The 27,691-nt window shown below is 38.9% G+C and overlaps 1 protein-coding gene across 1 annotated transcript in view; it reads right to left on the minus strand.

Moving 5' to 3' along the window:
- epha6 (eph receptor A6) overlaps positions 1–27,691 on the minus strand; it is a 754,868-nt gene that overhangs the window by 51,100 nt on the left and 676,077 nt on the right. Inside the window, exons 11-13 of the mRNA XM_063050836.1 lie at positions 21,443–21,628; positions 14,831–14,892; positions 11,369–11,578 (exon numbers count right to left, since the gene is read on the minus strand). Coding sequence (XP_062906906.1) covers positions 11,369–11,578; positions 14,831–14,892; positions 21,443–21,628 — 458 coding nt within the window. The remainder of the gene's footprint in view (positions 1–11,368; positions 11,579–14,830; positions 14,893–21,442; positions 21,629–27,691) is intronic.

The raw sequence follows: 27,691 nt of genomic DNA on the forward strand, positions 1-27,691 counted from the left end.
CAATGGAAAAAAGTACAGTCAACTTTTTGGACTGAAACCCTCTAGCACTCAAACAAGAGAAAATCTGCAGATGCTGTAAACACAAACTAGAGAAAACAAGCCAAAGGGTTTCGGCCAGGAACATCAAATGTACTTTTTTCTATAGACGCTGCCTGGCCTGATGAGTTCCTCCAGCATTTTGTGTGTGTTCTGGCACATATCTGAGAGGGATCTGAAAACAAGTTCTCCAAATTTTATTGAAGAGGAGAATTAACAGTTAGAGAATGTAAGGTGCTGGTGTTCAGAAGGTTTTGGTACTCTTGTATCAGAATCATTGGAAGCTCACAACCAGAAAGAAATTCACTGACTTCATGTACCACCTTGTTATTTGTTACCCAAAGAAATTCTAGCTCACAGAAGGTATGGATATAAAACCCTAATCCCTACTCATCATTGTCATCGATTTCCCTTCTGCTTCAATTCCCATTTATTGTTTATTTTCCTTCTCTTTCATTCATTCTGATCTATTTTCCCAATCTACTTTCACAAATTTAACTGCAGCACAATTGAACAGGACTCCACCTGACAACAGATGATATTTACACTCAGTGGCCACTTTATTCGGTACCTCTTGTACATAATAAAGTGGCCACTTAGAGTGTGTCTGTGGTCTTCTGCTGCTGTAGCTCATCCATTTCAAACCTCAATGTGTTGTGCATATAGAGATGCTCTTCTGCACACCACTGTTGTAATGCGTGGTTATTTGAGTTACTGTTGCCCTCCTGTCAGATTGAACCAGTCTGGCCATTTTTCTCTGACCTCTCTCATTAACAAGATGGTTTTTTTTGTCCACTAAACTTGCACTCACTGGATTTTTTTTTTTGTTTATAGCACCATTCTCTGTTAGTTCTAGATACTGTTGTGCATCAAAATCCTAGGAGATCAATGGTTTCTTAGATCTCAAACCATCCCATCTGGCACCAACAATCATTCCATGGTCAAAGTCACTTAGGTCACATTCTTTCCCCATTCTGATGTTTTGGCTGAACAACTAGTGGACTTCAGGATCATATTTGCATGTTTTATGCATTGACTTGCTTTAGCCACATAATTGGCTAATTATGAATCTGCATTAACAAGCAGGTGTACCGATGCACCTAAAAAGGTGGCCATTAAGTGTATATTTTTTCTCTTAACCAGTAGCTTCCAAATATTTTTAAAGTGCAACAGTTCCGAAGGCACATGTGTTAACAATGACTACCATATTCCCAGTATCAAAATTATCCAGGGATGACTATATGTGGCTAATTATTTTGTGATATAATATTATATGAAACTGGATTTTCAGAAGGTCAATAGCAACATCCTCATGAGAAGCTGAAGGCAATGCAGGCTTTAAATTCAAATTTTTCCAAAAGCATTCTTATTTGCCATTGGCCCCACTAATAGGAAAGAACCTCAATTTAGTCTATTTATTAAGAAAATTGAGATGGGAAAGGGGGAGTAAAGAACAGAATAGGAGCGTGATGATTGGAAAAGCCTTCAACTGTATCAGCAATGCTAACATAAGAATCAATCCTCTGCCTGCAAATGACTGGAATACACACACAATATTTTAGAAATCCTCGGCATAGATCAAAGCTGTATATCCTTTGCTCTCCATTGTCAGGCTGCTTCTTATTTATGGATTCCCAGTCCCAATCCTCATCAATCATGCAGCATTTCATTGCTTCCTGCACTAATTTACATTTAATCTTGCCATGCAAACAGCAGCTTCTAAATGTAAGTTTCTCAACATATATATATATATTTTTAAAGACTAAGTAAAAGCAAGACTTGCATTTATATGCACCTTTCATTAACTTTGGATGTCTGACAGCAATTCAAAGCTTGTGAAGCACTTTTAAAATGCAATCACTTGTAGCACAGAAAGAAAAAATTGAAAACACATCACTAAAACACAGCAACATGATGGAACCAATGTTGCATTCAATGGAATTTCAGACATACATTAAAACACACAACTACAAAATAAGCACGTACATTCAGCAAAAAAAAATGCAATGAATTTCTAAATTCACGTTTTCTTCTGTTTATTATCCCCTCATCTTTCTTCACAATAAAATTTATTAAAGAATAAAAAAGGCAGATCACCTCTTCCTGTACGTAATCCTTCATATTCCTGATCAAAATTTAATGTAATCAATGCACTATAATAAAGTTTCTCAATCTGTTTTATTTAGGGATAATATTAATAACAGTATTAATATTAGTGCCCCCAGCATGTATTCAATGAAATAACCTATTTCCAATGTAAGAAGCATATGCTGTGACTGTCCACTGATCATCTCTCCATCCATGTGGCTACATCTTTCCTAATTCCATGTTAGAACTCTCTTATGCTATGCTTTATCAAATGTTCTTCAAAAATCCCTGTGTCTGACACCCACACGATTTCATTCATTGAGCTGAATTTAGAGTAGCTTTGTCCTGTTGATTTCTGCCCAATAAAAGATGAATTGAGAGTGCTTAAACTCAACTCAATCCTAACCTTTAACATTCTTGAGCAAGAGGCGATCTTTATCTTCTCTGCATGACTGATTTGAAATCAGTTGTCGAAGTGAAAGGACAGATAGTTTCACTGCATGAATTCTCAAAATCAAGATCCAAAGCAAGTAGGCTCAGAACTATTTTGTCATCATCTTAAAGCTTCTGGCTATTTTTGACATACTATAGTACACAGAGTTAATTACGGTTGGTATTGATTATTTTGTATAAGTTCAATAAAACTGTCTCTGTTTAGAATTACTCAGTGATTGGATTTGAACTGGCAAACAGTTTTTTTTTAAATGAGCGTATCTATCGTATTCTTTATTTAAGCAGAGATTTGACAAAATTGCTTTTAGCATATCAGATAATGACGAGTATTTCTTCTAATGCTGGGGGAAGAGATAAAAAAAGTAAAAAAAAAATCTTTGCTGTGTCACCTCCCTTGGGTTTGGTTATATATAACAAAACCTAAAAAGAATTCTTAAATATCAAAACAGTCCCTCAGCTCATTATAGCATTTTGTCATCCATTACATAAAACAGGCCCGAAGCAAAGCGAAGTGTGATACCAAAGGAGTTATAAATATCACACCAGAACCAGAGCTCTCTCATGCAGGTTTTCATTGCTATAGCTCTAACTAGTTTCTTACTCTGACGAATGATGCTTGGTTGAGTAAAAGGATTATTTTGAGCTTAAGTGTGGTCATGCTGCATAAGCATATATATCCGGGTTATTCTGCAACTAAAATACTATTGTGAATACCTCAGGGTATTTATACTTTATACATAAAAGAAATAGATTTGTTTATTTAGTTATTATATTTACATAAATTTCATTCATGGACAACCATGACATGAATATAAATAGTGCAGTGCTATTCTTTCATATGTTTAAGGGATACTATAAAAGTTGCATGCTGTGCAATGAAACAGTATTGTTTCAAAATTCTCAATATTGCAATCTGCATCTGGAATGATTTTTGGGATCTAATCAGGGACAGGCTGGACTAATTAAAACAATTCATCAATCTGAATGAACACAGCGACAGAGTGGCAGAAATGAAATCCCTTTTGCCACCATGAGTACAAAATAATATTTTGGTATAATTAGGGGCAGAAGCAATACTGTGGCCTAGTTCGGTTAATGTCTCAAGACATAATTATTTTTGAAATGATACAGATTCAGATTCATTTATTTATCACATTTACCTTGAAATATACAGTGAAATACAAACAGGCTTTTGTAAATGCAAGCAGGCTTTTTCCACTGAGTTTGGGCGAGACTAGGATTTGAGGGTTAAGGTTTAAGGGTGAAAAGTGAAATGTTTAAGGGGAACATGAGGAGGAATTTCTTCACTTAGAGGGTGGTGAGAGTTGGAACGAGCTGTTAGCAGAAGTGGTGGATGGGGGTTTGCTTTCAACACTTGAGAGAAATTTGGATAGGTGCATGGATGGGAGGGATGTGAAAGGCTATGGTCCAGGTGCAGGTTGATGGGACTAGGCAGAATAACAGTTCAGCAAGAACTAGATGGGCCAACGGGCCTGTTTCTATGCTGTAGTGTTCAGGCTTCTACCTTTGGTATTGACCTTAGGATTCATCAGTCATGGGACTTTGAAATCTGGGCCTTGAACTCTGGACTTGCATGGACCTCCAAACCCAGACCTCACCAACCTGGGAGTCACCAGCCCTTGCACCTCCTACCTGCATTGTCTTCTGACCTCAGGTCTTACTGACCTGAGAAACTCGCTGACTGGGCGTGGGAAACACTAGGCTTCACGCACAGTTCTGCTGACCTCACTCATTAACCATGGGGATCACTGATCTTCGTCTCAGTACTTGCTGACCTAACATTCACCCACAGCCACCAACTTGACTATTGCCAACATACTGAACTCCTTCAATTATAGATCAAGCATCCAAATTTTGGAACAGTAATGCAAGAAGCATTTTGAGAAAATGCTTGAAATAGTGTTTAGTTTGTGTATGTTTACTGCTTATTTCCCATATTTCAAAGAGTGAACAAGTAAGCTCTAGCAGAAATCGAAAGTACAGGACAATGATCTGGGTTGCTTTGTGTTAACCCCATCCGATCTTTGACTGGACCCCTAACAGTCAATTGTTAATAAGTGGAAATGAAGTTACACATCAGTAAGGAGAATGCTAACTTGGCTCAGGCAGAGAAACCCAATATCTGTCCTCTGATTAGCATGATGTTGTAGTTTTAAATATGCAACCATTTCTACCCAGACATCTGATATTAGCTTTGATCCCTGGGACCTATCAGGTGGATTGTAGATAAATGAAATGCAATGCCTTCATTAAGAGGATGATCATTATGAAGGCAATTCCCAGCCCGGTTTGCAGTTGTCACGGTGCTGTCATGAACTGGTGCTGATGGACAGCCAGTGTATTTGGAAGTAAGATCTATGCCAGTCATGGGCCTGTATAGGTTTTGCACCGTAGGTGCAGTGGGCGAGTTAACTAACTATGAAGGCTCATAACCACCAAATTAATTACTGGGATGAATTGCACTGTCTGGAATTTATATCCACTCCCAAGTAAGTAAGTCCAGGATGTTCGAGGATCCAATTCTGGTATGCAATGAGCTAACAACTCTCTATAACCCTGCTCTGTTCCTAATAGAGCCTTTTTTACTGGGGGCCAGTCTCATCCTACGACTATTAGACCTGGCCTAATGATAATGAGGATTTTTAAAAATCACATATTATTTTAATGTTTTAAAATTATTTACTTAATATTACTTGAGGTCACAACTCATCCTAGATCCATATCAGGCAGGCTCTTTTGTCTTCCCCTATTACATTCAGGCTAAGAACATACCATTCTTATCCCCCGAATATAACTTCCTCAACAATGTGGTGTTAAACAAATTTATGAAAAAATTCAATTTCCTGCTGTTTAACGAATATACTAATCTACCCCTTCAAATAGCAAATGCCTGAAATCAGGTGGCTCAGTGGGCGAGCACGTGGTCTTCATTGTGATAAGTCAAAATTCAATACCAGCTGGCTATGAACAAAAATCTAATAATCCCGAGAACATTCTCGATTTTGGCTGTGATTCCAACAAGGCTTATTAGAGTTCACACATCAAGACGTAGAACTTTGAACTCAACCAGTGGTAGATATGAATGTATGATTTTCACAGCAAGACACGAGTAATAGATCTGCAATCCCATGAGCATTGCTGGGAAGGAGGCCTGCCCAATAACAGACAAATATGAGGTCCATGTCTTTGCCTTAGTTTCTAAAGAACAGACAGTTCTGTCACTAAGATCTGTCAAGCTTGTGAACTTTTATATTCTAGTATTCTATAGGGTAAACTTGCTGCTTCTTCCATCTGTTACAAAGCCTAGCAAGATGTTCAGCACTTGATAGGAGAAATTTGGTGCAGACTAAGGAACAATGAGTGGCTAACACTTATAAATAACTTCAGCATTTAGCGATTTGTTTTTCATAATGCATTTAATACAATTTTATAGAAAATCTGAAGTAAACAGACAACAAAAATCATGCAAACGGAAATGTGAAATGAAATGAAAGAATGCAATTTTGTTTTTATACATATACTGATATTTAATTCTACACCAGTTTTTCATAAAAAGTTCTTCATAGAACTTGTAATTGTTCTAATTTACAATTTACTAGTACAAAAACTACTGATGGAAAATTTGGTTGTACTGGACATTACCTTGGGCACTAAAAAGCTCAAACATAATATCCAAACTGCAAGGCTCTGACAATTAGTCACACGATGTACTAAACTGGCAAGGACAATAGTGGAACAATGCAGAGCGGGCAGATTATAGTATTATTCAGTTCGGCTTCAGCTAATATCTTTCCTTCAACATGTATGGCTGAACAAAGGTTTTAAGACCTCAAACTATAGGGGCAGAATTAAGCTATTTGGTCCATCAAGTCTGCTCTGCCATTTAATCATTTCTGATTTTTGTTTCAACCCTATATTCTCTAGCCTTCTCCCCACAACCCTTATCCTCTTACCATTTAAGAACTTATATCTCTGCTTTAAATGCACCTTGGGACTTGGCCTCCACAGCAACAAATTTTACAGATCCACTGCCACCTAGCGAAAGAAATTCCTCCTCATCTCAGTTTTAAAGGGGCATTCCTTTATTCTGATGCTGTGCCTTTGGATTCTAGACTCTCCTACTAATTTAAACATTCTCTCTATGTCCATTGTTTCTGGGCCACTCTGTAGTTGGTAGGATTTTGTGAGATGTCCCTTCATCCTCCTGAATTCCATTGAGTACAGGCCTAGAGACATCCAGAGGTTAAACCTTTCATTTCTGGAATCATTCGTGTGAACCTCCTCTGGACCCTCACCAGGCCCAGCATACCTTTCTTTAGATAAAGGGCTCAAAATTGCTCACAATATTCCAAATGTGGTCTGATCAATGCTGACCAAAGGCACAGAAGGAGAAAGGAAATCCCATCATCGATCATCAACTGCTAGCTGCAAGTTCACAGATTAATATATACTGGCTCTGCTGTAATTCAATAAGGGTTTGATTTTTTTAAGAGTTCTTTAAAGTTACTAATCTCTGGAGGGAGTAATGTGCCAATTACTAATTGTTCTGATGTTCAAGCTTCTCTGCATGGTAATTGCTTCCATTTATGGATACGTTCATGGGCATTTCCCTTACAGAGGCATGAAGGGGAAAGTGTAGCTTAAAAATAACCTATTCACCATTACTGCATTCTGTGCGGAGAATCCCAGTGGAGTTCCCAGCAGCAGGGCTGTTGTTTCTCCGAAAATCTCCTCAACCCTAGCTGACTGACATTCCTTAAATGATACCAGATTAAAGATTAGCTTTATTTGGGACATGTACACCAAAACATCGAAACATACTAAGATGTACTGGGTCAGTCCACGAGTTTACCACGCATCTGGTGCCAACATAGTATACCAAAAACTTACTAACTTTAACCCATACAGCTTTGGAAAGTGGGGGGAAATTGGAGCACCGAGAAGAAACACATATGTCATGGGGAGAACATACAGACTTCTTACAGACAGTGGTGGGAACTGAGCCCTGATTACTGATCGCTGGTACTGTAACGTATTGTGCTAACCACTACACTACCAGACCATCCCTGCTAAGCTACCATTGCTTGGTTCCTAGTTAATTTTTAACAGGTCAACTTTGCCAGTGGTACTGGCAGCATTGAGAGCAGGACCAGTTACTGGAAAAGGAAGATGGACAAAGAAGGAGCGAGAGGAAGAAGGTCTCACAGCAGGACGTGAGTACATCAAGAACACCTACATGAAGCACTGCCACAAGAAAGCAGCATCTATCATATTAGCCCCCACCACCCAGGCAATGTGCTCATCTTGCTACTGCCATGATGCAATAGGTATAGAAGCCTCAGATCCAACACCACCAGGTTCAGGAAGAGTTAGTACCCTACGACCATCCGGCTTCTGAATCCACATGGATAACTTTAATGGCCAATACTCTGAACTGATTTTACGACCTATAGACTGACGTTCAAGAACCCTTCACAACTCACGTTCTCAGTATTTTTCCTTTTGCACATTAGTTGTTTGTCAGCCTTTGTTTATGTGCAGTTATTTATAAATTCAATTGTATTTATTTGTTCTTGTAAATGCCCGCAAGGAAATGGCATGGTAATGTATATGTGAGAGTAAATTTACTTTGAACTTTGAAGATATCTATGAAGGATGCTCAGAAAGTGAGACTTTCCTCCCTGAACAAAGATGTTTATGCTTAAGAAAGGCCATGCTCATTGAAACCTGCTACTTGCTGCAGCACAACATAACATGTCAAGATGAGCAGGGTCTACATGGCTCAGCATCTATTATTCAGAGAACTAAGGTTCTTGATGAGACAAGGAGCCACTCAACGGCATTGCCAGCACTGCATGCTGCAATCTACTAACTAAACAGCCAGCCATCTTGCAGCTGTGGCATGGATTCTTCCAACACCACATCTCCAATGCATGTTTTCAGAGACTATTTTAGACATATATCCCTTATAAAGAAAGGCTAAGAACCATTTCTGGGAACATAGAACATAGAAATCTACAGGACGTTACAGGCCCTTCGGCCCACGATGTTGTGCCGACCATGTAACCTACTGTAGAAACTGCGTAGAATTTCCCTATCCCATACCCTCTATTTTTCTAAGCTCCATGTACCTATCTAAGAGTCTCTTTAAAAGCTCTATTGTATCCACCTCTACCACCATCACTGGCAGTGAGTTCCATGCACCCACCACTCTCTGTGTGAAAAACTCACCTCTGACATCCCCCTTGTACCTACTTTCAAGCACCTTAAAACTATGCCCTGTTGCACCTCTCATCCTCTGTCGCTCCAAGGAGAAAAGGCCAAGTTCACTCAACCTATTCTCATAAGGTATGCTCTCCAATCCAGGCAATGTCCTTTGTAAATCTCCTATCAAGGAGATGGGTTTCTCAAAGAAATAAATATCTGAGAAACATTTTTGAGAAAAATGATAGCTGTTGACTCAGATTTATTAACCTAGGGCCTAATAAATATGAAGTAATTTTAATTGATTTATCATAAAATTTAGTGTTGCAATAGAGTAGTTCTGTTGCGATGTCTTCTATGAGTAGAAAGAAGTGAGATTTCCTTACCATCACATTCACTGTAGAATTTATGAATGTTTCTTCTCAAGTTGCAACATTATTGCTCAGATGACCATTGGAATTAAAAATTAATGTCGTTTTGCCTAATCAGCACTTGAGCAAAATTAAAATCCTGGTATAGTAAAATTTTCACTATTTTTGATTATGATAAATGGAGTATAGATGTTGTGTTGAAGTAAATCACTCAAGTGTATGGACCTTCTGTTCTTCCTGATTCACCTACAGTGACTGTCATACTATTGAACATGTTACATTTGCCCCTGTAGAATTTCTAACTTAGTAAATGTTGACGTGGAGCACATGAGTGTGAATGTACAACTGTAGTCTACTGCATTTTAAGACAATGCACCAAGGGTAGAAAAAGGTCCTAATGTGTTACCTGTGTTTTTTATTAATATTAAAGATATGCTGAGCATCTTACATGAGGAAAGTAGTCTAAAAAAGTGTATATTTCCTGGCATGATCAAGTCCCAGAGAAAAATCTTATGTCTTCTTTGTGTCTGAGTTCTGAGAACATGCAATTCTTTTCATTGCAGTAATTAATTCACCAGATTAAAAACAAGTTCAGGAAAAAAATCAGAGCATGGGGCTGCCAAATCTCACTTTGATTTAGCTGAATTTTCTCCTTTAAGATTTCTCAAAGGAGTTTAAGCTTAAGATGTAACTGCCTGAACTGATACAATCTTAGAGTCCAATATGTGTTTAGAGATTATGGTATCACAGTATACATCAAAATTGACCTTTTACAGTGGACTTGAACAGTAAATTGGAAGATTCATGCTAGATGATAGATGCAATGAGCCGGTCAAATCATAAGCACAGCCACTAGATGTTTCATTTACCCCTGAACTGAGGTTATTTTACATACGTCCCATCAAGTATAACAAGTACACTTCCTTTACACAGACTAACTAAAGGAGCTGCCAGATCTCAAGAAGTTGGCTCGCCGTGCACTTTGCAGTATGCAGGGATGTCAAAAGGTTCTGGCTTTGCTGTTAATGTCATATTCCAGGAATAATTTTCATTTAAAAGTTATAATTACAAAGTTACACATATACGCCTGCACATGTGAATTGGTTTTCACGCTTAAGAAGAAATCAATTGCCCAGTGTTAAGTGTAAATGTAAACTTTACTTCTTCAGGTGATATAACATAGTCCAGTTTCTCTAGTCAATTATGAAGGCTTGGGGATGCAGAGAACATCAGAAAAAGTAAACTGAAGCAATGATTCTGTACACACAACACTACTGATCCACTACTATCTATAGCCATCTTGACCTACTACTATCATATACATTGGAGTTGAGAAGGGGACAAGATTGCAAGTTGTGTTGTATCATATCCCAATAGTTATTTCCTTCACAGAAGATATAAAGGTTCATAATCCCACCTCATTTTACTGACCTCCCTGGAAAATCCCAAATCCCTGTACAAGGCATGCACATTTACTCCCACAGAGTTATTACACCCATCATCAAAATGTGGATAAGTTGCAGCAGTCAATCCTTCGTGTGGATATTTAGCAAGTATTTTGTATATCTCTTAAAGTGTATTTGATTCCAGTCACTAGAACTTTCATCCTGTAAAATGCCAGCACTTGTCCTGAGATAGAAGTGCCTGCAGTTACATTATCTGATAGAACGTGGCACAGCGATGCAATTGTAAATGGCCCTGTAGTGTGCACTGATGCTGCTGATCAGTCTCTGTCTGGTGTTCCAGTCTATCAGTAAATATCAGAGCAGCACTATTCATCACAATTACTATGAATGGCAGAGCATGAAGCAAATGTGCAGATATTGCATCACGCACACACAACAGTACAACCATGTGCATCCGGAGTAGGTGGCATATCTATTGAATTGGATGTACTCCAAAAATGAACTGAGTTGAAGACTGATGTACTTCTGATTGCTGCTGATGAATACATGTGTAACATCTTATTTGAAAGATCTGTCTGGAGATTTCTACTTAATATAGGAAAAATAATATGAGCTATCAGCACAAGGATAGATGAAAGCATCTGGATGGGTGTAGAATTCAGTGACATTAAGTCATATTCCATAAAGCCTCTTGGTCGAATGCATATTATAATAAATAAGCACTTAGGCGGTTCTCATTCAAACCCCAATGAAATGATTATCATTGCTTACTGATGATGTTTGACTTACAGTTGTTGTGTATGCAGCTTCAGGGTCATCTTCCAGCACTCTTGAAAGACCAAAGTCTGACACTTTGCAGACAAGGTTCCCATTGACAAGTATATTGCGAGCTGCCAAGTCTCGGTGTACATATCCCATGTCAGACAGGTATTTCATGCCAGATGCTATTCCACGAAGCATGCCCACCAGTTGGATGACTGTGAAATGTCCATCATGTTTCTAAGAGTGCAAGAGTTTAGAAAGCTGCATTAAATACAGAAAAAATTTATGCTACTAGGTGACAGCTCTCACCATGAGTGAATGTGAAATAATTTTGCTCCAGTATTTCATGTATTGTACAATATATATTTTTTAAAGTATAATGGTTCTATAAACAATGTAATGCTTAAGTTTCATAACAACTTCGATGCATTTTGTTTCCACCATTAAATCAGCCTAAACCATTTTTTGCTGTTAACCCTGTAAATGCTGTGCCATGGAATTTTTACATTTATTTGCCAAAGTATCTTGATACCTATTGATCTATATCTTAATGTTACATTTTTCACAATATCTTTAAGCTATTTTATAAACTTCCTCTTCAATTAGTTTGTTTAAATCAATGTTGTTTAAAAGATTTGGAATTGACAAAAATCTTTCATAATATTCTAAATGTTTAATACTATTTAAATATTTATGCAACAATACAATTAAACATATCTAAATATCAAATTATTTAAAACTGTTATATTTTAGTCAGATAAAGCTGAGTAAAAGGACTGAGGGAAGACTAGCCTAGATCTAATATAATGGTGGAACAAGCTATGGAAAAGATATAGCTAATTGCAATTCCTTATAAACACAGACTAGTTTCGTTGTAGGGGTGGTGGTGGTGGTGGTGGGAGTGTCCCCTCAAATGCTTTTCACAGTGTAAGTGAGGTATCCTTTGCTAGCATCGTTTGTTAGTGACAGGTTCCCAGGTTGAAGTCAGTCTGGCTGACAGGCTTGTTTCCCAGGTGGCTCCACAGCAAGCTGAATTGGAAAAGAAGGATGAGACACTGAGTATATTTTTATGTGTGGTCAAAGGGGGTATGTGCGAGGATTTCTGAATGGGTGGGCCATAGATTAAGTGGGGATAGGTCTGGGAGAAGTACAATTGTCCACTTTGTCCAAAAGTAGTGCTGTAGAACTTCTCCCCTAAATTGTTCTTGCCCTCTCACAAGCTGCCACATTTTCCATCATTGGGATATACTGCCCATGTAGCTAAATTTGGAGTCAACAGTTGTATCAAAATATGAAATAGGCCACACATTCTGAAAGCTTACCAACGTATCTCTGGTAGGTTAATTTGATAAATATAAATTGCCCCAAGTGCGGACAGGTGGTAGGAGAACTGGGGTGGGTTAGGCGATAGTTGAAGGGCATGTGAGAGAGGCTTCATGGAAACAAGTGGTAAAATGGGGATGATAAGAATGGTTAGGGCTGTCAGAAACTTTATGAGCCAAATGGGCTTTTCTAATGTCCTAAGAGAAGTTCTTGGGGCACCATGGTAGCGCAATGCTATTACAGCCCAGGGCATCAAAGTTCAGAGTTCAATTCCAGTGTCCTCTGCAAGCAAGTCTGTATGTCCCTTCCCATGTGTGCATGGTTTAGTAGGTTAATTGGTCATTGTAAATTGTCCGATGATTAGGCGAGGGTTAAATTGGTGGGTTGCTAGGTGACGCGGCTCAAAGGGCCGGAAGGGCCTGTTCTGCACACTATCTCTAAATAAAAAAATAAATAAACAAAGAATATGAAAAATTAAAAGTTTTAGTGTCAGGGTTCAGATTTGTAAAATCTAATATCTGTCAATGATCCCAAATCAGAGGTTTGTAGTTTTTGAATCCATTGCATTTTTTTTCTCACAATTCATCTAGCTAAAATAATTTCCAGCCCACCCTCTGCTCCATGTTTACTCTCTTCCTCCTTTATATTTCTCCCCTCCCAAACCTACTTTCCAGATCCTTTCTACCCATGATTTGTATAATTTCTCCTTTCACTTTGCCCAGTTTGGAAGGCTGCAAGGGCACATTATTATTGTGATGGGAGTTTTCATCTGGGCTCAGATCCTTGCAAAGCCACAGCCAGTGCACTCTCTGTCAGACTGTACAATGTGTTCACTTTGCTGTTCAAAGAGGGAGCCTTGTCATTGGCAGTGCCTAGAGAAAACTCCGGCATGCCATGCTCAATATTTCTGACAATGATATGAATGATCAGCAAATTGGGAGCAGTGTGCACCAGGAGATGAGCCTTGTTGAATGAGGCATTCAGTGGGCTGTTGAGTACCAATGAATCTGCAGCAGGGCAACAGGTTGGATGAAATTTTTGTGATTTTGTTCTTACATTTTACTGAAAGTAGAATCAGAACAACCATAATCAGAAACATTCCCCAGATCACCAAGAAAATGAATTGCCTTGTGAGGAACGTAGGCTAGTCTTACAAGACAGGGGAATTAATAGTTAGGTTCCCAGCTGGTAGTAAAGACTTGTGGTATCATTCATAACACAGCAGGCACCAGACCTTCATTTCACCTGTGGCTGTATTCAGAATCAGAATCAGATTTAATATCACCAGCATGTGTCATGAAATTTGTTGTTTTGAGGCAGCAGTACATTGCAATACATAGTAATGAAAATTATAAATTACAGTAAAAAGTATATATTAAAAAAGTAAATAAGTAGTGCAAAAAGTGAGGGAAAATTGCTGAGGAAATGTTCATGGATTCATTGCCCATTCAGAAATCTGATGACAGAGGGGAAGAAGCTATTCCTGAAATATTAAGTGTGTGTCTTCAGGCTCCTGTACTGCTTCCTTGATGATAGCAATGAGAAGAGGGCATGTCCCTGGGCATGAGGGGGTCCTTAATGATGAATGCCACCTTTCTGAAGCATCACCTTGTGAAGATGTCCTGGATGGAAGGGTGGATAGTGCCTATGATGTGTTCAACACTCTGCAGCTTTTTCCAGTCCTGTGTAGTGGCCCCTCCAAACCAGACGGTGATGCAACCTGTTAGGATGCTCTCCCTGGTACATCTGTAGAAATTTGTGAGTATCTTTGGTGACATAACAATTCTCCTCATACTCCTAATGGAATATAGCTGTTGTTGTGCCTTCTTTGTAACAGCATCACTATGTTGGGCCTATACACTCATAAGCATGTGGATATATTAAATTAATAAGTTAATTCAAATACCACTTCGCTATACAGTAGTCCATTAACATTAATAGCCATGAAGACTCACAACTACCTTATCTGAAAATCAGATCTGCTTTTGATATGACATCAATAATAAAAATAAATGGAAGAATATCTTGGGGAATGCAAAATATTCTGCACTTGACACCGCATCTAATTCCAAATCAAAATCTGCTTGCAACAAATAATTTCAGATTTATTCAGAAATAGTTTATACATTAAAATTATATTGTACTTTAATCTGTTGGCTACCTCACCCTCAGAAATGAATCCAGGGATCCATTTTCCATATATTCAACAACTATCATTACTGGCCGACCTGTGGGTGAAGCAAAAGGAACAATCAATACATTAAACAAAGTGCATACATCTTGGCTCCAGTGCAGGACTGAGAGTTTATTGCAATTGTAAATTTACTTGCACAGGTATCTATTTTGATGATTAGAAAGTGATAAACAGTCATACATTTGAGCATTAATAACAGATGTAATGAGAGCAGGAGAATATATTAAATCCACTGCGGGCACAAACTAAACCTTCCACAAACTTAAAAAGCACTACCATTCACTCTGTAATCTCTGAACAAATATTTAAACATTAATTTGTCTGCTTTAGACTGCTTTTGTGAATTCTTCCTCTGTCTTTCTGAAGACTGCTAAAGTTCAACCCAGAGAGTGTGTTGACCTCTACATGTACTCTGTCTTGACTGAGTACTATGAGAAAAACTCATAGCTGGAAGTTTCTATCCCATGGAAAATATACTGGAAAATCTGGTGCCGGCGAATCACTCTCACTTAGCAATGTTTCTAGTGCGACACTGCGTTTTCATGGACTTTGTGGGACTCATAGGCCATATCATAACATTGGTCTCATCTCACATGAATGCACAATTGGTTCTCATTTCAATCATGCATGCATAAGGTTTAGGGATAATGAGACAAAGTGCATGCAGCAAGTAATTTGCATTCAATGGATGCAACAAATGTAATTATCCTTACTTAATGTGATTTACAAAAATCTGAAGGGTGAGAGTGATAGAGAAAAACACGACTGCACTCATGCTAAATGCTCCTCTGGCAATTTATATTTAATCCACAACTAAGAATGTAAAAATATGTAATACTGAACAGACAGATGTGAAAATGCTGCAACTGAATTCTATTTTCATGTTTTTTTAAAGACACAAATATAAGTTGATATTTTAAAATTCACGCCAGCTCTTAAGTGTGTTCAGAAAGATGCCTGGCCATATATTGAAGCTAATCGTGTGTCCAGTGTTAGGAACCAATCAACTGACCTATTGGAAATTGGTGAAAATTTGTTAGGGTGCTTTCAATATGGCAAAAACTCATCTGTGCAGGTCCCAATGACAGCTAAATCCCTGAACAATAGAGAGGTCTCTAAATCGTTTTTTTCCTTTCTCTGCCTTGTGTCTAGCCAAACCTAAGCACATAGTAGAGGCAATCTGCCCAGAGTTATCATAAAATGACAGTATTTTTTCACAGCAGCAACAAAGCAAGCTATGAAAGAACTGTGAAAACACCGGCAAACACCCAATTGGCATTGAATCCTAGATTAATGATTTTGAAAAGCATTTCAATAATCTGTTAATATGTTTAATTTATTCTTTTAACAAAAGGACATGTAGTGTTAATTAGCCCCACTATGATATGAATTAATAAGTAGGGGGTGTTTGGTTTAATAGTTTGGTTTGTCATAATTCTGGATGAAATCACTTCATTTGGTGCCAGAATTATAAAGGAAGATACACAAAGATTAATGCATATGTATGACTGATGCACCCAATATATCAATGAATCTTAGAAAATCTTAATGCTCATGCTGGCTTCCAGTTCAGATTGGCACATTCCTAAAAGATCCTTTATTATCCAAGAGAACATGCTATTCCCTTGTTTTGCTCATGATTTGAATATAAAAAGAAACACATTTTTGAACCACAAATTTCAGTACATTGGCACGATCAAATTCAGACCCAGAGTCTATACCAGTCAATCTTAATTTCACTTAATTGTATTCTAAAAACAGCAATAACTTGCTACAAATTAGAAAGCAAAAAAACATATATCGACCAGAACATGGGAAACAGGAAATTGGCCTTAAGGCCTCTCGAACTTGCTCCATTCTTCATTGCTGTGACTGATTCTCAACCCCAGATATACTTTTGCCAATCCTCATATCCGTTAATCAGTGGAGTTCTAACATCTATTCATCTCAGTTTGGAACACACTCCAAAACCGAGCATCCACAATCCTCTGGGGCAGAGACCCTCCTCTGCTCGGTGCTAAGTGTGTGCCCCTAATTTGAGATTTTACTGCCATGGGATTTAGACTCTTGGCATCAACCCTACACATCCCCTGCAGAATATCGTGCACTTCAACGAAACCATTGCTCATTTTTCTAAGCACTGAATTATTGTGCTCTCATTGGACCTTATCCCAGGAATTAGTTTAGTGAATCTTGAGAGAACCAGGCTGAAGTAATATTTTCAATTAATGAGAACATTGGAATATTAAGATACCTTTAAGGCTGTTTCACTACTTTAAATATGCTCAATATTTGAGTGGCAAAATGCTGGCACTATTTTGTCAATGAATTATGATATCTGTTGTTCAAGGTCTCCAGGGCACAGCCATTTTATTGTGTCAAACAGCAGGGAAGGTGGTCTAACAAGGGTAGTGGGGAAAGGCATAAACCATCTCAGAAGTTCATTAGAAGAGTCAGGGAAGAGCAAGCAATGGCCAAAGTTAAGGTGAGAAAATGAGGAGGCACAAAGGAGAAATGTGGAGGTGAAACAGCACTAGAGGACAATAAGTTTTTGCCTTGAAATGTAATCATAGAGTACAATGTACTTAATATGCAATGTGTTGAAATTGTTAGTAAAACCCCATTGCCTGATGTGCACAGTCAGGATTCTTAAGATGATGCAAAAGCACACAAAGACTGCCGAGCAAACTCGGTAAAGTCAAGTAATATAAAATGCTTGGATGATTCACTACAACACATACAAGGTGCAGGAACAGTGTAGACCTTGAAGAATGAAGGTGACCTTGAGAAATGACTGAGGCCTGTTTCATCATTAAAGGGCTTGACCTTTCATGGGCTCCTGGTGGTGAACTGAAGCCCTTCACCTTCCTCCATTGGGAACCCTCTCAGGTTTTCAGGTTGGTGATCACTCCACGGCCCCACTGATCTTTTCTTGTTCTCTTGGTTATCTGCTCAATCATGTCACCCTTGGATTCTCTTCCCACTACAATTCGTTCTTGCTGGTCAATAATCTTGCCTGGCCCACTTGAATATCCAACAAAACTTCAAATGTCTTTCTCCTATCTTTGCAACAGTTGGAGGTGCCAGTGTATGTCTGCACCTTAAACATTTACTCTACTGTACACCACTCTCGTAGAGTCTTGTACACAGTGTGAAACTGAAATCTAGGACCCTTCCTCCCTCCAGAGCTCTGCTGCAAGTCTTCTTTCCATTACAACTTTTAGGCCCCTAATTGTTGATAAATTGAAAACAGCGAATAAAAGGTAAAAAGTAATGTAAGAAAATATAGCAGACATATATATGGATTCAGTGCCCTAAGGGACCAGTTTTCATGCTCCACAATGCTGGCCTGACAATAGGCCACAGGCCCCGCAGTTGTCAATGCATTTCATGACCGTGAAGAGTATGATTCATAGTGTTGGTCCCGGTGACCTTCCTCCATTGGAAGATATTTACAGTGAGAGAAAAGAAATGTTTTAGTTATAGGCTACCATTGATTCCGGAGTCGAACAGGTCTGATGCCTTTCCTCTTCAGTAGAAACAAGTTCCTTTAAAAGCTGTTTCAGCAGCAGTCAGAATCCTAATTAATAGTTGCAAGCAACACAGACATCCAAAAATGAGAGACTAACTTAAGAACAGATTGAATTTAAAGCCACGTAACCCACATAAAGCTGTGGGGCCTGATAACATATCTGGTCGGATGCTGAGGGACTGTGCAGCCCAGTAAAGAAAAGTTCTGATAGCCATATTTAGTACCTCTGTGGAACGGTCCATTGTCCCTGTAGGCCTTAAGGCAGCCACCATTATCGCAGTGCCCATTGACTACCTTACTGACTACTGTCCATTGGCACTGACCTCAGCAATAATGAAATGCTTTAAGCAGCTAGTTATGGATTGCATTAAATCCCATCTTCCTGCTACATTAGACCCTTTCCAGTTCACTTATCACTAAAATCGGTCCACTGACGATGCCCTCCACTCCAACCTGACCCACCTGGAAAATGAATGCAGTTTATTGACTTCAGCTTGGCATTTAATACAATCATCCCTCAGAAGCTGGTGGGTAAACTGTCCTCATTGAGTCTCAACACATCTCTCTGTAACTGGATCTTGGAGTTCTTGACAGAAAGACCCTGGTCAGTCCGTGATGGCAACAAAATCTCTATCTCCACCACGCTGAGCACTGGCTGTGTACTCAGCCTGCTGCTGTTTGCACTGCTGATGCATGACTCGACTGCTAAATTCAGCTCAAACCCAACCATCGAGTTCACTGATGGCCTCATCAACAAAGACGACAAGATGGCATACAGAGAGGAGGCAGAGCAGCTTGTAGAATGGTGCGAGCACAAGAACACGAGTTTCAAAATGGACAAGACCAAAGCGATGATTGTCTAGGCTGGAAGGAAGGTGCAGGCTGACTAATCCTCGCTGCACATAAGCAGATCCTCCATGGAGAGATTTAGGAGCACCAAGTCTCTGTAAGTGCACATAACGGAGGATCTCACCTGGTCCTTCAGCACTACCTCGTTAGTCAGGAATGCGCAGCTGCATCTCCACTTCAAGAAGACACTGAGGCGAACAAGGCTTCTCCCTTAGCTCCCCTTCCCATCCCCCCTAACAATTCTGGCCACGGGGAGTATCTGGGCCAGGTGCATCACCAAATGCTACAGGAATTGCAAAGTGTCTAACCTCAAGACCCTACAAAGGATTGCAAGAACTGCTGAGAGGATCACTGGGGTCTCTCTTCCACCCATCTGAGATTTTTATCAGGAGCGCCGCCTACACAGAGCCCTTAGCATTCTCAATGATCCCTCCCATCCATGCCATAATCTATTTGACCACCTACCATTAGACAGAAGGTACCGTAGCATTAAGACAAAATCTGTTAGGATGAGAAACAGCTTCTTCCCCCAGGCCATGGGACTATTGAACTCCCTGCCACCACCCAGGTCTCATCACTTATGAAGTGCCAGTAGTGTATGCTGTTTACTTTTTAACCTGTATTGTATTTTAAATACTCCTTAAGCTAATTGTCAATCTTCTGGAACATTATTATTTGTTGATTTATTAGTGGTAATTTACTTTATACATTGTGTGAGTTATATGTACCGTGTTGTGTGTGAGTTATATGCACTGTGTTGTGCACCTTGGTCCAGAGGAACGTTGTTCATTTGCTGATATATATGTGTATGGTTCAATGGCAATAAACTTGAACTTGAACATCTGGGCAGATGGTGTGGAGACGGCATCACAGATAAAATTGGTCATTGGCATCACTGTTTGACACAATAAAAATGGCACAATGCAAACCAATTTCCACTGGGTTTTCATGGGACAAGTTCAACTCATTCAACTCCAATGTGAATGAAAAAACAGTTTCACATTGTTGAAAGCTGTTGTGCTCCTAATGCAGACACACATGCAAAGAAAACCATATGAAATATGACACTTTAAAGGGGTAAATGATTAGTTATAAACTCTTCAATAGAAGATAATTCATCTTATGAAAACATTTTCTGATTAATGAAGATATAACATACACATTAAGTCAAATTAAAATTTACCATTTTCTGAATAATCTCAAACCAGACATATTGAGAACTCAACTTCTGATCATTATTCCAAACATGAAAAACATTTTTATCTGAGAGTTATTTTAACCTCAATCCATTGGTTTAAATAAGAATTAGAATGTCAAACTTGCTTCTCACCTACCCAATTCCAAATTAATGGTCTAACAAGCCGATCATACAATCTCTCTTCCCAAAATCATCTTACTGCAGCTAACTACCAGTTTATCACCCTTCTTCCCCCACACAGCAATTTCCAAAGCTCTTTCCTACTGCCAGTATTTGGGTTAAAATGATGCACAGTCGAGGCTCTAAGGCCCATGATGCTGTGCCCACCTTGTAACCTACTCTAAGATCAATCTAACCCTTCCCTCATACACAGCCCTCCAGTTTTCTATCATCCATGTCTCTTTCTAAGAGTCTCTTAAGTGTTCCTAATGTGTTTTCCTCTACAACACCCCTGGCAGCCAGCACTCTTTATGTAAAATCTTACCTCTGACATCTTCACCCCCGCCCCCCCCGGCATACTTTCCTCCAATCATTTTAAAATGATACCATCTGATTTTAGACATTTCTGCCCTGGGAAAAAGTACCTGATCTATATTTCATCATCATGTACACCTCTATCCAGTTGCTTCTCATTTCCCCTCATTCTAAAGAGAAAACGCCTAACCTACTCAAACTATCCTCCGAATCCAGCCAGCATCCTAGTAAATCTCCTCTGCACCTTCTCTGAAACCTCTACATCCTTCCTATAATGACAGTTATAATGCTACATTACCTCACAGCCTGTTGAACCCTGCTTAGACCCACACTTGGAATATTGTGTTCATGAAGTTCTTGGACTCAATCCCCTGACTAAGGAAGGCCAACACACCATAACAACCCTTTCAAGATGGCCGAATAATTTGCTCAGCCCTCATAACCTTTTGTGGATACATATTGTAAATACTGTCACATCTCAACCCGCTAAAGTACAGAGAAATGCTCATAAATGTATGAAAAGTGAAATACTTTTTGTAACGACTCCCTCCAAACGAATGATGTTTGGGTGGTCAAACTGGCCCATGATGCTTGCTTCTCTGAGAAAATCCTTTCGCTGTCTGTCCATGTAACCTCCTTTTAAGGTCTTAATAGCCACGGGAATCTCCCTTTTCCCTGGTGTCTTTAGTCGACCACTGCAGACTTCTCCAAACTCCCCTAAAAATGCACATCATTAGGATAAGTGACTCAGGACGCTTGGTAAATAAATTTGCAAAATCATCAAGTGTACGTGAGTTAATAAGGTCATTTTAATTAGCATGTCTAAAATACGCTGTGTAAAGTAGTTAACAGCTTTAGTACGTTGATGTAATATTCTTGCTATAATCTGCAAATAGATAGGATTCAAGTGCATAATAGGATGGCCTGAGCACAGTTTGCTTCAGGGTTACATTTCTCCATAAATCAATGTATGTGTTATCTCACTATGAGAGCCCAACTATGTTAAGTCTCATTTGTACTTGTAGCATGTGTAATTTGCAGCTAATTTTTTTGCTCATGAAAAATTATTAATGACTTGCAATGTCTGCTCTATATATTCTATTTTTTCTAGGCAGTGGGAAATCTTTGTACATTATCAAGCATTTTTTGATGGATATATGGAAAAGATTAAATTATTTTGTGCAATTAATTCAATGTTCAATTATGATTACTTTCACGTTGAAATGTTATCTAAACTTTTAGAGATTGAAATAAGGTTTACATCAAAACCAATGCACTAAACTTGCAGAAAGCAAACGGTGTAGCTTCCCCACAGAACATTTAAAATCACCTAGAATTTTACATGAAAGTTGATATTACTTCACACTTTGAAGTTAACTTCACAAAGACAATGGTCGGCTCATAAAAAGTGAGAGTTCGACAAATGCAAATAAATAGTTGACTACCACTAGTTTCATTATCCAAAAAAGATATTGCTCAGAAATCCATCCTTCATCATGAAATGTCTATGTAATATAGCACTTTGTTCTTTTTCTGAAATTTATTTTCATTGGCTTCAATGGAATGGCATTTTGGAAATAGAGCAGAACTCATGGCCACTATTGTAAATTGCATTTAGCATCACTGACAGGAGGTGATTTTTAAAAATAAGGATACTTTAAAGTAAGGATGTGAAAACCATAGAAAGGGTGCAGGGGAGATTTACAAGGATGTTGCCTGGATTGGGAAGCATGCCTTATGAGAATAGGTTGAGTGAACTCGGCCTTTTCTCCTTGGAGCGACGGAGGATGAGAGGTGACCTGTTAGAGGTGTACAAGATAATGAGAGGCATTGATCGTGTGGATAGTCAAAGGCTTTTTCCCAAGGCTGAAATGGCTAACATGAGAGAGCACAATTTTCGGGTGCTTGGAAGTAGGTACAGAGGAGATGTCAGGGGTAAGTAATAGTAAGTTATTCTATCAGCAAACACTAGATCTGGATAAATGACACGGTGGCTGTTTAGACTCTGCAAGATTCACAGGTTTTATTTTTAAACGATAGTGTACAAACCATAATAAGCCCTAGAACTAAGGAACATTAAGCTCTGGGGATCAGATAAGTAATCTGAGTGCTAACACTATTACCCAAGTGATTTTCTTTCCAGAAGAGGTTTTCAGAGTTGGAATGGATGTTGTATACTTGAAACCAATCACTCTACATGGCTCATTATTAGTAGTAGCACAAGGAATCCCCACTGATTGTCTTAATAGACTTTTTTTTTAATCTATAACTTTTAACAAAAGAATAACTAGTTATGAATGAACTAGCAAAAGAGGTGCTGATAATTTTAGAATTGACATTTGTCATTTGCTTTCTTACAATATATGTAAAATGTTGAGGAAAAAACTCACCTAGAAATCCCTAGCAAGACTGTAGCATTAGGCATGCTTCATAATCACTTGTTAGCAGCGTACTCTGATTTCAAAAGAACACATTTAGAAAGCAGAGTAGAACATGTTGATCCAGCTAAATTGCTTAACAGTATTGACTGGGCATCAGTTGCCAGGAACCTTTACTTTCAATAATTGTTTATGATTTCACTAATTGGCTGCTTTAACAGATAACATTGTAAGTAGATTTAAATGAATATGAGAGTGGCGCCTTTCTTTACTGCTTTGCTTGGTTGCATTAAGGAAAGGCCACTTAGGATTGAGATATGGTGAAAACTGCAGTCACTGATTTCAAAAAAAGATCAACATTTTAGAGAGTTTTATAAACGCTGATATGATAATTTAATATGTTAGGGTGTGATAATACAGCGTTAAGTGCTGTCTGATATCTGACAAAATGCTTCCCAGCAGCACTTCTATCATTTGGAGATCCCAAATGGATTGCATTCTAAGGGAAACAATGATTAAATTGTCAGACAAAGAGAGGTAGAAATGGAGCCAAAGTGGTCTTTATTCGAATGTCCACTCTTGTGTGTGCAAGTATCCTTAAACTACCAGATGGGCTAATTACAAATAACATGGAGGAATTTGTAAAAATCTAGGCACACGGGATAAAGCGTAAGAGAAAGTCATGAGTCTAAAAGAGGACAAATTGCCGCTTGGTGATGCGAGCTGATGGTTTGCACCTGAAGTTTCAAAATGTAGTTGCTGCAAAGAAAGAGGGCCATTGGTTAAACATTTTCAAAACTTGCAAATTTCCAGAAAGTTAGAAGAAGATTGGAAAACAGCTAACGTGACTCCCTTCATTATAAAGGGATGAAGACAGAAGGAGGGGAACTACAGGTTACAAGATTCTGGAGTTGATGATCAGCGGAAATAAATAATCATGTAGAAAAGCTGAATATAGGTAGACCAAATCAACGTGGTTTTATGAAAGGTAAATCATGCTTGACAAATTTGCTCAGTAGAGGGAGGGTTGATATCGGGGGCCATGTAGACAGTCTATTTAGATTTCTAAAAGCCATTTGTCAAGTTGTCACATAAGAGGCTGGTGTATAAAGTAAGAGCACAACATATTTGAGGAAGTATTGGTGTAGGTTATGAAAGCTGGCTGTCACACAGGAAACAAAGTGTTGGAATAAATGGGTTCTTTCTGAGCTGAAGGGGGTGCAGTAATTAGTAGAATGCTCTGGGGTCACTCCGTGGTCCACAGTTGCTTATCATTTATATTGATGATCTGGAGGAGGGAACAACCTATAAGGTCTCCAAGTGTGCAGATGCAACAAAATCAGGAGGGCAGGTTGCAATGAGGATTTGTGATTCTGCAATGACATACAGATAGATACAGTGACTGAGGAAAAACTTGCAAATGGAGCTTAAAATGGAGAAGTGTAAGCTCATGCTCTTCAGTAAGAGGAATCAAAAGGTGGATTATTATCTTACTGGACAGGGACTGCAAATGAGTGAAGATTAGAGGCTGTGCATGAATCACAAAATGTTAGCAGACAGGACCAACAAGAGGTTAAGAAAGCAATCAGCATTTTGACCTTTATTGCAGGGGAGTTAGAGTTCAACAACAGGGAATGTTTGTCACAGTAATACAGGGTGTTGGAGAGACAATTCCTGGAATTCTGTACATATTTTTGTTGTTTTACCTACAAGTGGACGTAAGAAGCTGATCATTTAAAATTTAGGTGTGTAGAAATTTCTTTTCTCAGAGCGTGGTGTATCTCTGGAATTCGCTCCCCCAGAAGGCAGTGCAGGCTAGTTTTAGATATATTTTAAATGGGAATAGAAGAACATTTATAAGATAGAATTGACTGTTATGGGGAGGGTTGAGATATTAGCCATGATTACTTTGAGTGGCAGGGGGTGATTTAAGGAGCCTGGTGGTCTACCTCCTGCTCTTATCTTCTTTTGTTCTTCTATTCACCCTCTGACAATAATGATGAAGGAGACCTCTTGAACTACACTCACTGCCACAAGAAATGAGACTTGCTCCTTTGCTGGTTATCACCCACTTGTGTGGCAATTCTATCATTTAGTCATTTAGTTTGTCGCTGGGCAATTCACCGTCACTGCTCAGCAAGATAAAAGTCAAATTTAGCTGACTGCCTCCAGCCTTTAGTAACAGCTTGTGTTCTAATGGCGTTTTCATTTACTGATCAGCAAGTAGCCTCTAGTAAGTACACGTTGATCACAAAATTGCGTCCATTCATGAGGATAGAACAGGTGCCACAGTGATATTGTCAAATTAGCAAGCAGCATCCTACCTCCTTAGTATGCTCCCAGAAAGGAACCCTATCATTCTGCATTCCTGCTTATTTGCAACACATGAACTAGATTAATTCTTCCCATCCCACACTCCTTAAAAATACATTAAGTGTTTCCTTCTGACCTTAATGCATAATTTAATTCCCATTAGAGTTAAAATGCGAATGTTGTTACATTGATAAATCTCAACTTTCTTCTAATGGCATTTATGACAAACCTCCTAAATGTCTACTGTTTTTGAAGTAATGGCATTTCATATTGCTAATCTGCCTGAGGAATCCACCATTACTGAACCCAATGTGTTGGGAAACAAGCTCAACTCCATTGACTTGACAGTGTTAATCAGCCAACAAACAGACACAAAAATCTTTACACAGAGGAGCAGCTTTAAATACTAAGCCCAAATATAACTAAAGAGTTTACATTCTGGATTTAGTTTGGGTAATCACTGTTTTGAAGTATAGGCAGCTTAACCTGTCTGGCCTATTTTCAAAACCAATCTCAACTAGTTTTCGAATAAGCAGATTGATTTATATTGTTTTTGATGGAATGGTGGGTGTGGGGGTTGCAGACATGATTCACATTAGCCTTAAATGAGGTAGAGATCAGGGAGCGGGTCAGATGACCAGTGAATCTTAATGGCTGGACTTCAACAGGACATTTTACTGGAATTCCCTGGGTTCAATGATCCTTTTTCCTCAAGTCTATTGCCAGTCAAGCAGGAATAGTTCTTTGCTGGGATCAATGTTAATGAATGGTCTATGGCAGTTGTTAGGAAACGTAAAAGATTCAACATTGATTAGAGGGAGACTGGTAGGGGGTGTTCAGAGAGAATACAGCAAGGTTGGCCCAAGGCTTAAAAGGAAAGCTCCGCATGGCATATTTGGTACTTTTAAGGGAACTTGATATTAAATATTACACATTCCAGTTGTATCTTTTCTACTGCACCCCTGCCAACACCATTACACTGTGGTACAAAGGGCCTTGCTTCTTTCCTACACGTTGCTTTCTCTTCATCTCAGGAAGTAGATTAACATCAGGACAAGCAAGAAGAGAGTGAAAAGAGTGGAGGTCTGCCTAATCCTGTGAAATGACTGCAGCAGCCGCACCCCCCCACCCCCATCACCACTAGTACCTCACACTCGCCAGTTTCTGCAGCTAAACTGGAAAATAAGGGTGCCACAGAGCTCTCTGCAAAAATAGCTTACAGGAAAAATTATGAATTCATTGCTAGGGTCTCATAAAATCATGGATTTCAGTACATAAATGGCCACTTACGGAAATCTGGAATGTTCTGAATGTTAGAGGTGATGCATTTAACTAGTGTATCCCTTACAGAGACCAGTGCATGAACAGCGAGTCTCTGATCAGCGGGCACCATTTTGTAGACGTGGTGGGTGTAGTGGACAAAAGCATTAACCCTAAGTTAGATTGGGACCAGTGAGGGGCTCAGATGTAGATGCAGCCTCAGTATTTGTCAGGGCAGACATCACTGAACCCGCAGAAAGAGGGAAGTGAAGTAAGTGCTTTTCCTGATAATAAAACAAAGTAAGTGCTTCACTTACTTCATTTTACTTACCTGGAATGTTTTGCATTATTTGCTTAAGGTTGAATATCAATTTAAAAAAAAACTCCTTGAATTAGTTAAATACATTTCAATAATTAAAATCACGACTAGAAGCATTCAAAAAATTGTCAAAAAATCTTTTAATCAAAAGCAGCTGCAGAAGCATTCTGGAGGCAGGATCTCAGCACATGATGCCTGTGCCTGTTCTCCCTTTAAGCCCACTCTATCCCACCAGGTTATTGCTGAGGTTTTGGGTCAAGTCTTTCAGTCTTCCATAGCCTGACAAATTGTGGGGGGGTGGGGGCAGACAGTGAGACTGGCCAGGGTCCTACTCCAGGACATGCCTTTCCTAGTTTTTAAGGCTCTAAGTTGTCAGGCTTCAATTCATTATTTAGGCAGATCTAAAGGAAAGTGCATCAGACTGAAAGTATTAATCTTAAATGGTTTTACACAGAATAAATGATTAGACATTTTGCTACAAGAGATATCCTTTGTGATTCTACACGTTTG

This window comes from Mobula hypostoma, chromosome 6 (genome assembly GCF_963921235.1).
Source record: "Mobula hypostoma chromosome 6, sMobHyp1.1, whole genome shotgun sequence".
In the NCBI taxonomy this organism is placed as follows: domain Eukaryota; kingdom Metazoa; phylum Chordata; class Chondrichthyes; order Myliobatiformes; family Myliobatidae; genus Mobula; species Mobula hypostoma.